This window comes from Silene latifolia, chromosome 8, assembly GCF_048544455.1.
Source record: "Silene latifolia isolate original U9 population chromosome 8, ASM4854445v1, whole genome shotgun sequence".
Classification (NCBI taxonomy): Eukaryota; Viridiplantae; Streptophyta; class Magnoliopsida; order Caryophyllales; family Caryophyllaceae; genus Silene; species Silene latifolia.
Genome location: NC_133533.1, coordinates 11,043,752 through 11,059,671, shown reverse-complemented (window position 1 = coordinate 11,059,671; position 15,920 = coordinate 11,043,752). Strand labels below are relative to the sequence as shown.

The window sequence follows — 15,920 nt, the reverse complement described above, 5'->3', positions numbered from 1 at the left end:
TGCCGGTCAACCGGCAGCCGACATCCTCTACCGGCAGAACACACCCATTTATCCTCCTTTTTGGTGAAGGTCTCGCTGCCGGTATAGGGACCGGCAGCCGTCTAGCCGGCAAAACGCACCAAATCAACTACCTCGCATCACTTTTGTGCTCCATGCCGGTGCCCCGGCAGCCGGCCTACCGGCATAACGCACACCCACTTGATTCCTGCTCTTTTCTCAATGACCTCGCTGCCGGCACAAGCCTCGGCCGCCGGCGGGCCTAAAACACACCCCCTTCTTTGTTTTGCCTAGTTTTTGACGGGATTAGAAAAATGTTGTGCGTGATTAGTTTTGGTGCATTTAGTTAGTGGGTTAGTTAGTGGATTATTACTTTTAGACTATTATTATTATTAGTAGTAGTAGTAATTAGTGGTAGCATTAATTAATAAATTAGTATAAAAAGACTTACTCACATTACATTAGACATGAGATATTACCCATTACACTACCTTAGAATTAAATTAGACTAGTTCATCTTATTCTCTCTCAATATTGTAAAACTCTCATATTTCCTCCCTTATTTTCATTCAATAAAAAGTTGTTATCTTTCTTTAATTATTAGTTTAATTCTTCTTTTGTTCATTCAAGTTCTTCTCTTTTCATTAGTTTACAATTAGTAATTTTGGGTTGTATTTGGAGAATTGAAGAATCCTTCCATATTTCAATCCAAGTTTCCACCTTTTGCAATTAAGTGGTATAATTTCTCTTCCTTATTTCATTTGTTTACATTTTGTTTTTCTCTTAATTCTTGTTTAGTTGTTCATGTTAGAATACTATTTCTTGTTGTTTAATTGATGCTAATCTCTCTCTTGTTCATCTTTTCTTTGCTTTCCATTGTTGTTGCTCTCAAAGATTGAATCTTTGAGTTGCTATTGTTAAAGTTTGTGTCTTTTTGCATTAATCTCTTTCCATCTTAGATTAATTTGTCTTTCCTCATAATTTTGTTGATTAATTACATGATTAGTAGTAGAATTTATTCTCCCATCATGTTCATGATTAAAGAATCCATCTTTATTATCTCCTTTGTCTTAAGAAACATGATTAGTGAGTAGTCTTCCACTAGGACTCGGTTTGACCCGACATGAGTAATTTCACTAATTGAATCTCATAAAGGCTAATTATTTGGGGAAATTGGTGAGGGTAGTTTAGAGGATTGATTTGGGTTTATGGATTGATTTTGGGTAGTGTCGATTTATGACCCTTGTCCACCAACGAGAGTTGGTTAGGTTGTGATTTGGATACCCGGAATTCGACCCTATTGCTAACCTAGGTTGAGACCGAAAGGGAGAACCGGGTAGAGCACCTCTAAATTAGCGTTTGAAATCGACCTCCGAGAGGAGGAGTGGGATGACCCGGAAATTGATGGGGGCTTAATGACCTTAGCAAATATTAGACTACCTTGGGAAAATGCATGTTTTTGGGGTAGTCGGGTGTTGAGTTAGGGATTCCGACCTTCGAACCCGAGAGGGGGGTTGGTGGGTAGTGCTAGTGTCCTACTTCGAACCCGAGAGGGGGGTCTTAGGCGAATTAGAGCCATCTCCTCCTTGCTTGTCTACCCGAGTGATTAGCCTAGGGAATTAGTATGTGGAATTACGAATTGTTGTGGGAGAACCGAGTTCTAGGCCTTTTATTCATTTGATTTACAATTTATTTCTCTCTTGCTCATTTATCATCTTTTGTTAATTTGCATTTTATTTTATTTAGTTTAGTTGTTTAGTTTACAATCTCATCTTATATTGCCGACTTAGCTAAGCACGAGAATTTAGACGATTAGTAATCACCCATGCTCCCTGTGGATTCGACCTCGACTACCCTACTATATTAGTTGAGTTATTTGTTTGATCGGGGGAGTGCGACAAACCCCGCATATCACGCCCCCTTGATGTATTTCTCTTGAACTTGACGTTTATTTAATCTTAGTTCTCTTTTTCCAAAAAAAAAAAAAAAATGTGTTGCGGAACATAAATACTTCTGTAATTAAGGTGGTTTTACTTGAGTTTATTGTAAAACGGATTCTTTCCATAATTACTTTTACCGTTATATTTGAAAATTTGAATCCGTTTTATGCTATTTTGTGTAAAACCGTCTTACACTCTTACATGAGATTAACTGGTTACGGAAACATTCAAATCTTTGTAAAAGACAATGTAAGATGCTGAAAACACACACAATAGAATAGAAAGAACATCCTCGTCTTAATCAACCTCATTTAACTTAGTAAACCCAGTCTTACCCATCTTTCCGAAAACATGATCAAAAGATTCAAAAACATTCTGAAGCTCAACCATCTTTTGCTCAAACACAGCCCCATCGCCACAAATATGATTCCAATCCAACCATTCAATTGTCCGCTCAATTGCATCGTCCCCCGGGGTCATGTCGACCTCATTGCTGTTATCACGATATCGTCCTACCGTCGACCTAACCTCCTCTATGTAATTCTCCAAGGCGGTCTTAGCTCTTATCGCCCTTCTGAACTCCTCGTCGTGAGCCTTGTACGTCTCACCCTCTTTCACCTTTCTATCGATCTCGTCCTTTGATAACTGTCCGCTGTGCTCGGTAATAGTTATCTGGTCCTGGTTATACGTCCCGCTCAGCGTAGCTGACACGGTTAAAATACCATTTGCATCAATCTCGAACCAGGTATCAAACTTGACAGTGCCTTTAGGTCCTGGTGGTAAGTCGTACAACACAAACTCGCCCAAGAAGTTGTTTTCTGAGGCTATGCGTCTCTCACCCTCATAGACGGGGAATACCGTTGAAAGTTGGTTATCTAATGTTGTTTGTCTTTTCCCTAAAATCTTTGTTGGGATGGTTGTATTTCGAGGAATAATAACATGCATGGATTTATCATAATTTTCAATGCCAAGCGATAAAGGAGTAACGTCGACAAGCACGATATCCCTAAGATCACCATCGCCGGCTAAGATTGCAGCATGAGAGGCGGCTCCATACGCAACTGCCTCGTCCGGGTTGATACTTCTACATAGCTCTTTCCCATCAAAATAGTCTTGTAACAACTGCTGCACCTTTGGGATCCGGGTTGAACCCCCAACAAGGACGATATCATGTACATCACTTTTCTCCATTTTTGCATAATTCAGACATTGCTTCACCGGTCCTAAACATTTCTTGAACAAATCATGATTTATCTTCTCAAACCGTGCACGACTTACCGTCGTACAAAAGTCTATTCCATCAAAAAGGCAATCAATCTCAATTGATGTCTCTGTTGTCGAAGAAAGGTTCCTCTTAGCCCTCTCACAAGCGGCTCTCAGCCTCCCTAAAGCCCTAGGATTATCATCCAATTTCTTATTATGTTTCCTCTCAAATTCGGCCACAAGGTAGCTCACCAATCTCGTGTCAAAATCAGCTCCGCCAAGGTGAGTATCGCCATTGACGGCCTTAACCTCAAATGCTTCCTTTTGGACCGCCACCAAAGAGACATCGAAGGTCCCACCACCAAGATCAAACACTAATATATTCTTTGTCACCTTATTGTTGCTGCCAGTAAGCTCCTTGTCTAGACCATAGGCAATGGCAGCAGCAGTAGGCTCATTAATTATGCGTAGAACATTGAGCCCGGCAATGACTCCTGCGTCTTTAGTTGCTTTGCGCTGCGAATCATTGAAATAAGCCGGAACAGTAACAACGGCATCCTTGACTTGTTTACCCAGGTAGGCTTCGGTAGTCTCTTTCATCTTCACTAGAATCATTGACGATATTTCTTCAGGGGGAAATTTCTTTTCTTCATCCTTATATGTCACAACGATTACAGGATTGTTATTAGTATCCGCAATGACTTTAAATGGCCAGTGCTTCATGTCATCCTGAACGATTGGGTCATCAAATTTTCTGGCAATTAGCCTCTTCGCATCTATTATTCAAACGAATGATATTAATTATAGAAGTTATGAAATATAATGCGATTAATGCGGCTGTAACTAGTTCATTCTTGTAATTTAAACGAATGATTAATGCGAGGTTATAACTCCTAGCTAGCTAAGCAAACTAATTAACGGAGTAAATCGCAAATTAGTAGTTCTGATCTTATATCAAGCCTCAAGTTGTCCGTAATTCTCTATGGTGATTTCTCTTGATTACAACGGCATAGTATTCACACACAAATTAGTAGTGCTGATCTTATATCAAGGCTAAAGTTTGATGCGAACCAATTGATTATAGAATTGATAAACATTTGATTTCGTGTCAAATATAAGGCCGTGTAATACAGGACTCGTCAATAATAGCTATGTGCTCGTTTATAGGTGGTAAAAAGCACGAGCACAAGACAACAATTAATTATGGACATTGAGAACATGAAATCACTTAACAATCGCTCAAAGGTCGTAAATCTTTAATCTAAGGAAAACAAATGATTAAGACGAAGAGAGTAAATCTTTTCTCGTATAGTAACGGAGAGAGTTTCGGGTTTTTCTTGTAGACTTTATTGTGGCCTGGGATGTGCATATAAGATGGATTAAAGCTTTGCTTTAGACCACGTCCAATTATTTGTTGGAAAACATACTCTAGGAAAGTATCTTTCTATTTGAGTTTACCAAGTGATTGAATAAAATTATTAACCATTCTATTCATACTCTAGGAAAGTATCATTAACGTGTGCGCAACGTGTGCCCAGTTGACACACAGTCGATGAAATTTACATCGTCATGGAAGTAAAATGGAGATAGTAGTATACACAATGAATCTTACTAGATGGTAAGATTGTGGCACTTACGACGCGGTCTCATTGAAGTGAAGGTTGAATACTAGTAATCCCAAATTATTTGCCAGCTACGTCGATCAAGAATTGGTAGGATAAATCATTATTAATCAACTGCAAAATAATCTTACTTATAACAAGACTAATTCATGAAGAGAATGGTCTAGTTAAGATTAATTCATTAAGAGAATGGTCCTAAGACTAATTCATGAAGAGAATGGTTTAGTGTAATGGTATCATTATGGATCGATCAACGAGATTAATTCTCATCTATTAAAGTCGAACTTCTATTTTGGATTCTCTAAGTCGAAATCCAATACTCATCGCAATTCAACTGAGTAACAATTAATTAAATTGGTTAGGATCATTATACAAAAGTTCTCATGAATTCTGGCTATCTTTGTGAATAATAAGCCCTATGTTTTTAACCTTCTTATGCTGTTATTGAAAATATCGGAAGAAAAAAAAATTAACAATTATATATAAGATCAAGATCGACTCAAGCTTGAGTTTAAGCTCGTAAACTTCATAATGAGCTCAAGTTTTTCAAACTCAACTAAGCTCAAGATAGACTCGAACACCAGTTTTGCATCATGAGCATAAGCCGAGCAAGGCCAAACTCGTGCTAGACTCAGCTCGTTATCACAAGCGGGAGGGAGTATGTGTTGTACTGATTAATTTGTCTCTTACAATTATATTATATATAGGATCAAGATCCACTAGAGCTTGGGTATTAGCTCGCAAACTTTATAATGAGCTAAACTTTTTCAAACTCGGGTGAGGTCGAGATAGACTCAAACACCAACTTTGCTTCATGAGCCTAAGCCGGACAAGGCCAAGCTCGTGCTTGACTTGGCTCGTTATCACCCCTAATCATATACAAGCGGATGGAATATGTGTTATGCTAATTAATTTGCCTCTAACATTCATATATAGTTCTTTTTTGGTCAACATCCATCTATAGTAGTAGGAAGCATCTATTAACTAAGTTGTTTATTTATGTACTAGTGAATAACCTTTCAGAATTAATCAATATCCACTCATCAAACTGCTTGTACAAATACTTCCTTTACAGTTCTACAATCAAGGTGTAGGACCGTCTTACACAACTTTATTGTAAAACGCATTGTTGTCAGAATCGCGATTCGATCCAACGATTCTACGATTTTACGATCAAAAAATGTTTGACCGATCCTGGATCCTACGATTCTATCATAGTTGTAGAATCTTACGATCCTATTAATTTGAAAATTTCTAGAGATGATATCATAATACGATCCTACGATTTTACGATCCTACGATCCGATTCCATAATAAAAAGAATTAATATATATTTTTATATAATGACACCGTAAAACCCAAATTTCGTGTAAGTTGTTCATACAATGATACTAAAATCATTAATTACCAATATTTTATGAATAAGTATTAATAAATAAGTGTGTTGATTTTCAATTATATGTTTTTACCAAATAAAAAATTATATTTAGTGAGTTTGTAGAATATTGCGATTCTACGATCCGATTCTACCGATTCGATCCTACCCTCCCCATCGATCCAAAGTAGAATCCCGATCCTGACAACATTGGTAAAACGGATTCTTTTTATAATACTTTTGCCGTTATATTTTAATCCGTTTTACGCTATTTTTGTGTAAAACCACCTTATATAAGATGCTGAACACACTAATCAACCTCATTTAACTTAGTGACCCCGATTTTACCCTTCTTTCCCAAGAAATCATCGAAAACACTCTGAAGCTCAATCAACTTTTGCTCAAACACAGCCGGATCACCACAAAGATAATTCCAATCCAGCCATTCAAATGTCCGCTCGATTTCATCCTCCACCGAAGTCATGTCGACCTCCTTGCTCCTATCGCGATATCGTCCTACCGTCGAGCTAACCTCCTCTATGTAGTTTTCTAAGGCGGTCTTAGCTTTTACCGCTCTTTTAAACTCCTCGTCGTGAGCCTTGTACATCTTACCTTCATTCACCATTCTATCGATCTCGTCCTTTGATAACTTTCCGCTGTGCTCGGTAATAGTGATATGGTCCTCGTTACACGTCCCGCTCAGCTTAGCTGAGACAGTAAGAATACCATTTGCATCAATCTCGAAGCAGATATCGAACTTAGCTGTGCCTTTAGGTCCTGGTGGTATGTCATGCAACGAAAACTTGCCCAAAAAGTTGTTGTATATGGCTATGTATCTCTCACCCTCATAGACACTAAAAGATACTGCAACTTGGTTATCTGATGATGTCTTCCAATTATGCTGAAACATCTTAGTAGGAATAGTTGTATTTCGCGGAACAACAACACCCAAGGACATATCATAAGACGCAATACCAAGTGATAAAGGAGTAACATCGACAAGCACGATATCCTTAAGATCGTCATCACCTGTTAACATTGCAGCATGAGAGGCAGCTCCATAGGCAACCGCCTCGTCCGGGTTGATACTTCTACATAGCTCTTTCCCATCGAAGTAATCTTCTAAAATCTGCTGCACCATTGGGATTCGGGTTGAACCCCCAACAAGGACGATATCATGTACATCCGTTTGCCCCATTTTTGCATCCTTTAGACATTGCTTCACCGGTTCTAAACATTTCATAAACAAATCTTGATTTAGCTTCTCAAACCGTGCACGAGTTATCGTTGAACAGAAATCAATTCCATCAAAAAGGCAATCAATCTCAATCGATGTCTCAGTAGTCGAAGAAAGATTCCTCTTAGCCCTCTCGCAGGCGGCTCTTAACCTCCCTAAAGCCCTAGGATTGCCACACAAATTCTTCTTATGTTTTCTCCCAATTTCAGCCGCAAGGTAGCCCACCAATCTTGTGTCAAAATCACCTCCACCAAGGTGGGTATCGCCACTTACGGCCTTAACCTCAAATGCATCCTTTTGGACCACCACCAAAGAGACATCGAAGGTCCCACCACCGAGATCAAACACCAATATATTTTTTGCGGCTTTATTATCGTAGCCAGTAAGTTCCTTGTCGAGGCCATAGGCAATGGCAGCAGCAGTAGGCTCATTAATAATGCGTAGAACATTGAGCCCGGCAATAACTCCTGCGTCTTTAGTTGCCTTGCGTTGCGAATCATTGAAATAAGCCGGAACAGTAACAACGGCATCCTTGATTTGTTTACCCAGGTAGGTTTCGGCAGTCTCTTTCATCTTCACTAGAATCATTGACGATATTTCTTCAGGGGAAAATTTCTTTTCTTCATCCTTATATGTCACAACGATTACAGGGTTGTTATTAATACCCGTAATGACTTTAAATGGCCAGTGCTTCATGTCATCCTGAACTACAGTCTCATCAAATTTTCTGCCAATTAGCCTCTTCGCATCTGTCATTTACGAAATGATTAATCATCAAGGTTATAATGCCATTAATGCGGATTAGATTCGATTGGAAATTTTATCTATTCAATCTATAACTAGTTCAGGTTATACATCCTAGTCCGTACTATGTAGTATGTACTAATTGACCGTCTTATAGAACTGCTAAGTGCTAAAGTTTGGTTTCGTGTAAAATATAAGGCCGTTTAATAGAGGCCTCATCAATAATAGTTATGTGGATAAAAGCACGAGTACAAGACAACAATGAATTATGGACATCGAGAAAACGAAATCACTCAACAATCGCTCAAAGGTCGTGAAAAACGACAGGATTTGACGTATGAGGTAAGTTGGTATATCGCCGGTTACACAATGACAAATACGAAAAAGCTTTAATGAATTTTTTAATTTTCAATGCATCATATAGTGACAGTGAATTTGTTCCAAACCCAAATATGAAGAGAGTAAAAGGTGGTAGTCCTCCATCCACTTTCCCAAAAAATAAGATGGAGAAAGGCGGTCCGTTTTTCTTAAGACCATTGCTTTTGGTCTGACATAAGACGGGTAATATGTCATCATTTTATAATAAAATGTTGTTATTTTTTTATAACATGTTACCATTATTGTTCACATCATTTTCAGGGTAAAAAATGACACCTCTAGTCATACATTTTGTGAATTAATTGGTTACATTTTCTTAAAAAATGGCAACATTTTATCCGTCTGACAAATAAGACCAAAAGTGTCGGTCTGAAACAAGAATTTGTGAAAGGAAAAAGGTGTGGCGAACTGATGTTCAACTTGCAAAACTGGTCATAGCTCTACAACTTGTAAATTGACGAAGAAAAGAAAAGCTGAAGTATTGCAAAATGAAGGTATATATATTTATATTATTAGTCATTATGTGTTGTTTTTTTTTGTTTTTTGTTATTACATTCACAACGTATTTTCATTCGAGAAATTCTTGGGTACACCGGATGTACCATGTCATCGTACCCCTACCCCTATTTTGGTTTATTATCCTATGCCTAGTGGGCATAGGTTAGAAAAAATGAATAAAATAAAAACCAAGGCATCTCATTGGCTAGGGTGTACGAGATTATTGTACACCCGATGGACCATAGAATTTTTGTTTTCATTTTTATTGGCAGGTAGCTTGTAAAGAGCATCCACAATGGTAAGCAACAACCCTACTAGCTTAACTCTCCACATCACACTTTTAAGCTACAAACTTCCCAATGGTTAAGCTATAAGAGTTGTTGCTTAAATTGATTTATATACATTTATTTAATTGACACATATCTCTAGCTAGTTCATGTGAAGCTCTCCAATGGTTGAGCAACTAGCTTGAAACTTTTAGAATTTGCAAGCAAGTCCTTTTGTTCAACCATGTTGATGACGGTTCTTAATTAGTTGGCGATGTCTACAAGTTAGCTAATTGAAGACTATTTTTTTTTTCTATTCTAGTAGCATGCTAGCTATTATATTTGCAAGTAGAAACTATCCTTCTTGTTTGAAAAAAGCCATCATTTGGTAGAACGATTCTGGAGTCTAATTATTTTTTTTATGTTTTTTAGATTTTGGATGCCGGATAAATTATCACAATTTTTATTAAAAGTTGGTTCGAGTTTGTTATTGTTGATTTTCAATTATCAAGTCTTCATATACTCCCTCCTATTCTACATAACCCTCCCCTTTCATGGAGGGCGCGGGAATTAAGGGAGGGTAGTATTATATGATAAAGTATTGGAGTGGGGTAGGAGATTGGAGAGAGGGAAGGTATTGTGTGATTAAAATAAGTATTGTTGTGGGGTAAGGTGATTAAAATAAGGATTGTTGTGGGGTAAAGTGGTTAAAATAAGATAAAATATGAGTATTGTGGGGTATTGTTGTGGGGTGGGGTGATTAAAATAAGTATAAAAGTTTGTCAAATAAGAAAATAAGGAGAGTATTGTGAATAGACAAAAAAGGAAATAGGGAGAGTTATTTAGAATAGGAGGGAGTATATTAATTGAATGTTTGGATTTTGGAAGATTATGTTATGTGTTGTACCACAAAAAAATTGATAGATATATTAATGTTTGAACCAACCAGAATTTGTCTTGGTTAAGTAATTTTGACTTTGGTTTTTGGTTCATTAAACCAAACGAACCATCTAGATATTAGGGTTAATTAATAGGAATACTCTGAACTATGGGAGTCCTTCTCAAAATACTCTAACCTATGAATTAACTATGAATATTATCAACTAATGTACCTCCTCTCTCGTAACAGAATTGACCTCTTTTTCACCTGATACAATAGGTAACCTTTGATGTGGGGCCCTTTTTTTTATTTTTTTTTTATTAACAACTCCATCTTCTTTCCTTCCCAAGTCCATTTTCTTCCCTGTACAACAACCACCTCCAATTACTCTTCTCAATTTTGTTATCATATGCAAAATTTCAATTTCTCCTCTTAGACCCTAATTTCCTCCGGTCCCCGCCTCAATCAACCACACCCAAATCCCGATTTCCCCCCTACAGCGCCACCACCACCTGGAGTTCAACCGGGTTAATCCAATACCCTACCCTCAAATTCGAATCCGTCACCAAAACTTGTCACCGCAACCTCCAAGAAGCAGCACCGACATCAAAAACGAAACCTGACCAAGTCCTTAAACATGTCGCTGCCAAAGCTCAAGTTTCTATTGAATTCGTCAGGTTAATTAGCAATCGAATCCGGCGGAAGTTTGGAGCTTTAGTACTGTTCGGCGTGAGGGAGTGTTGAGGGGGCTTTATGGATCCCGAATCACCGGTACTTAAACAACTTAATCGCTTCATTACTTGGTTAATTTTTTTTTCGCACCGTTAAATCTGTTCGATAATTAACGCCACGTATTAACTTAGTAATAGCAAACATTGCGATTTTTCTGCATAAATCTGAAATTTGTCCCCCGAAAGTTGAACCATGGACCAAAGTTGAAATCCAACGTTAGCCCATGGTCCAAACGTTGGAAATCAACGTTCACCATGGACCAAACGTTGGAATCCCACGTTTGGCCACGGTGAATTTTTTTTTTTTTTTTTTTTTTAAAAAAAAAAAAAAAAAATTCACCTTATTCCAACGTTTGTCCATGGGCAAATGGCGAAAACTATCGTTCCTCCATGGCCAAACGTCCAAAATTCATGTTTCACCATGGATGAAACAACCAATTCTCACGTTTCATCCATGGTGTCCCCTTCCCCATTTTTTTCGATTCAAATTCGACATTAACAACACTATTATTCGACATATAATTGACTTATTTTACGCAAACAACTATACAATTACAACTAATTAGCAAAAGATTGGCAACAAAAACAACAATACAATTACAATAATACAAACAACAATCTATCTTTCAAAACTAATTACAAAGCTAATTTTAAAAAAAAAAAAAACGGATATGAACAGTAGCGGTGGGGACGGTAAACGGCAGTGGCGGCGTGGTAGTGGTGGCGTCTGGTGGCGGTGTGGTGGTAGGAGGTGGTGATGGTGTTTGATGTTGGGAATATTTGGGGATTTTTGGAGTTAGAGAGAAAAGAAGAGAGTTAGTGAGATGTGAAGGGCAAAATTGTCTTTCGGAATGAAAACGTCGTCGATGTTTACTAAAACATCGTCGATATTTACGAATTGGGTATTCTATACTCACTCAGTTGACTATTGATCTCCCTCTCTTTCACTAGCTCTCTTAACGTCCTCTAAGGCTACAAAACAGCCGCTTAAATTCAATGTACCAATTCATTAACCCATTATTAATGGAAGAAATGAATCAAACATCATTGCCTAATTAAATTTCTAGCCTATCCCTTCATCACCCATCATAAATATTGTCCCATATATAGATTTGATCTCTGAAAAACTAGAAACGTTCAAGTAGATGTCTTTGTCTCTTCTTTTCTCTTCATTCATGGTACTCTTATTTATAGTGAATTGAAACGCTTACCATTAATTAAAAAATTGTTCTCTACTTAGCCCTTTAAAATGGAGCAGCTATGATGAAGAAACGAACCACCGCATCATCGACAAGCTACAAACTTCTCTATTGCGGGCCTCGATTTTGATTGGTAATTTCCAATTTCTTATTTTGAATTTTCTCAGTAGTAGTATTTTTTCAATTCGAGGTAGAATATCCGCTGGTGTGTGGTAGATATTATGGGGATGAATTGCAAAAACATCAATCTTGAAAAAAACACAAGAGTGTTGAGACGAGAAAGAATTACGGAGTACTTCCTCCATTCAACTCCACTCTACCACTTTCTTTTTTCACGTTTGCCAACGCGTGTTTTACGCACCAAGTATCGTTAGATACGTATTTGCAAAAATTATAAAAGTTAGATATTTTTAATATACTCGTAAAGACGAATCAAACAAGATCTCACATGAATATATTTCCACTTACGTATCAAGAGAAAATCGAAATTGAATACACTATCGTGAATAGTGTACAAAAGTGAAATAGGTAGAGTGGAGTTGAATGGAGGAAGTAGAAGTTAAAAAAATGGAAGCATTAAAAACATCAGATACTAGCCAGTGATGTGTAGTTTACCAAAAATTTCTGATTTCTATGTTTATTGATGAAATTCATCTATCCGATTTATACGGATACAAATATTAATGCTTTGGATGCAGATTGATGAAATTTCTGATTTCGGAGGTACTCCGAACTGTTTCTATGCATCTCAGGGAAGAGGTACGTAGGAGTGACTCAGGCTATCGCTATATCTCAAATACGGGCATTTAAGCTATTATCTTACCTTTGATAACATTCATCTTTACATTCCTTCTTTTAAAAGGAAAACTTATCTTATTGCTCATTCCAAACATTTTGATTGCTTTATAGGAGTAATACATATATCTTCTTTGGAGAAGTGGGGATATCGGCTTGGCTTCGTTTAGAGTTTGCTTTATATGCTTGGAGTGTTTTGCGAGTTGACCATTGATGTAATATTGTAACCTTATATGGAATAATTTTACATTTTAGAAAAAAACCCAAGTTTCGCTCTAACTGTCAACCTTCACCTTTTTTGGCCCATTGTAACCGTAAATATTCAAGCGAATCCAACAAGGATCACCTTTTTTGGCCCATTGTAACCGTAAATATTCAAGCGAATCCAACAAGGATTACGACGTTTAATGTTAAATTTAACAACGGGCGGCCTGGGCCGCACCCAAACGGAGGAGAAAGAGTCTACAACATAGGCCCAAGGGGATTCCACTCTAAAACCAATTGGCAGTAGAGGGAGTAGCCCCTTGCCTTATAAAATGGTAATTTTTCTCCTCTTTTATCAATGTGGGACAACCCTATGTGAGGCCCACTTTTCACACCAGTCTGGACAAATTCAATTGAGCAACTTTGCTCGTCCAACTGTAATTTATCAATGTGGGACAACCCTCACATGTGGGACTTTGGGTTTCTTCACACTCCCCCTCACATGTGAGGCCCACTTTTCACACCAGTCTGGACAAATTCAATTGAGCAACTTTGCTCGTCCAACTGTAAACTTGGCCCATGAAACCCAGGTCTTTAGCCATGGGCTCTGATACCATGTTAAATTCAACAACGGGCCTGGACCACACCCAAACGGAGGAGAAAGAGTCCACATACAACAGGCCCAAGAGGGTTCCACTCTAAAACCAATTGGCGATAGAGGGAGTAGCCCCTTGCCTTATAAAGTGGTAATTCTTCTCCTCTTTTATCAATGTGGGACAACCCTCACATGTGGGACGTTGGGTTTCTTCACATTTAACACGAGCCATGTTACTTAATTCAAGATAGTTAACTTACTTAATAAATAATTAAATAAGGTACTGCACCTAAAGTTTAGCTACTATATGCATACAACACAATGGCTTGAGGAGATTTTGTCCTCGCGGTTATTGTTGATTGACACATAGGTTCACACATTCAGTGAACATTTTTGTTCATCCAAATTATAGATTCTCATTTCTTTTATACAATACTACCGCTCAACTGTTGCATATTTTGATGATGACATTTAACAAATATAGTGGCCTTTTTCTCCTATGATACATTGAACCACTCCATAAACTCACTCGTAACAATTTTTAGAGTATAGCATTTGACATACTAACCAAATAAGTCAAATAAGCTAAAACATTAGTCAAACAAAATGAAAAATGAAAATTAAAGCATGTAGATCATACTATGTTGAGTATGTTCATATGCTCGAAAGTCTATGAGCATATCGATGTAATGCACCTAAACAACGAGATGTAGAGACAAAAGATTTAAACTAAGACAACCAAACTCGTATACTGACACATCAAAACCATTCCAAAAACACCAACCATAAAAACTCCGTGAATTTCACGGGTAATAGAACTAGTTGTTTAATAGAAAAATAAATATTTGAACCAACCATAATTATTTATTGGACACAAATGGGGGGTCACCCTCTCACATAAATTCTTAAATGAAGGGGTCCCCACTCACCCTTGTAAGAGGGTGGAGGGTGGCGCCCAAATTGAGTGCCACCGGGACGCCTTTCATTTTCCTTATTTATATTGGGTTCACAAATTTTATTTGACAACTTTGTTAATTGAATAGCCATTTTAGTAATAAAAGGCAAATTTAACGAAAATAACCCAACCTTTGTTAATTCTTCTAAAAATAACCCAACCTTTCAACTTAAACAATAATAATCCAAGCTTTACGTTTTCGTTACTAAAGTATCCCATTATTTAATTAAATTACATTTTTAGCAAATCAAGCAACATTATTTTGTAAAATACTTTAATAAATATGATATTTTACTTAAAAAACAAACAAAATCAAAATTTTTAGATTTTTTGATATTTTCTCAAGGAAAAAAAAAGGGTTTGCTCTTTAAAGTTTTTTCTAGGGATTTTCTTACTTCCACAAATTCTCTCCGGAGTTCATATTGCTAATGTAATCTTTATATGGTATCGTCTAGTGGATGAATGTTCATTACTTGCCGGCTCATCAATTGAGTTGGTAAAAAATTATGAGTGTCAAGTTATGGTGTGTTTTACCTTTTCTTTTTACAAATATAAAAAAAAATTACTTTTAATTAAATTTTTTTTTACTTAACATCAGATTTTAAGGATTGATAAAAGTTTTTTTTTTCTTTTTACAAAATATCATTATTTAACAAAAATGCAATTTAGTTGAGTAATGAGATATTTTTGTGACGAAAATACAAAGGTTGGATTATTATTGTTTAAGTTGAAAGGTTGGGTTATTTTTAAAAGACGTGACAAAGGTTGGGTTATTTTCGTTAAATTTGCCTAAATAAAATTGCAATTTTGTTATAAATGACTAGTTTGGTAAACGACCCTCTGTCCCTCTTATTACAAATAAGATTTTCTTTCATTTGGTAGCCACAAAACATCAGTAAGATATAGTAGCCACAAAAGAAAGAAAAAACACAAGCTTAGGTAAAGAACAAACCAAAGATAGTGTTGGTGGAATTCATGGCACCCTGGTTCTTAGCAGCGTCGCCAATAAGCCGATGAGTTTTGGTGAAAGCGACCCAGGACGGTGTTGTACGGTTGCCCATGTCATTAGTGATGATCTCGACACGACCGTGTTGCCAAACCCCGACACATGAGTAGGTGGTTCCAAGATCAATCCCGATTGCAGGCTGCTTTTGGTTTCTCTTCTCGGTTGGCTTCTGAGACAAATTCATCTCCTTCAAGTGAATACTCTCTTTGTCTGAATCAATTGTTTACCTTTTTATTCTTTGTGAGCGATACTTTAATCAAAGGTAAATTAATGATTGAGATAAAGAGAGTAGATC

General features: G+C 37.1%; 2 protein-coding genes across 2 annotated transcripts; both read right to left on the bottom strand.

Moving 5' to 3' along the window:
- Positions 1-2,234: 2,234 nt before the first annotated feature.
- LOC141594661 (heat shock cognate 70 kDa protein-like) lies at positions 2,235-3,920 on the bottom strand (the record flags this gene model as incomplete). Its single annotated transcript, XM_074414663.1, has 1 exon — positions 2,235-3,920. A coding segment is annotated over one exon (1,686 nt), but the record flags the coding sequence as incomplete, so codon positions are not given.
- Positions 3,921-6,350: 2,430 nt separating this feature from the next.
- LOC141596375 (heat shock 70 kDa protein 18-like) lies at positions 6,351-15,913 on the bottom strand. The gene is made up of 2 exons (XM_074416505.1): positions 15,572-15,913; positions 6,351-8,123 (listed from the first exon to the last, which is right to left on the bottom strand). Exons 1-2 carry the CDS (start codon positions 15,807-15,809, stop codon positions 6,448-6,450), a joined length of 1,914 nt encoding a protein of 637 aa, XP_074272606.1. The 5' UTR covers positions 15,810-15,913; the 3' UTR covers positions 6,351-6,447.
- Between the last annotated feature and the right edge of the window lie 7 nt (positions 15,914-15,920).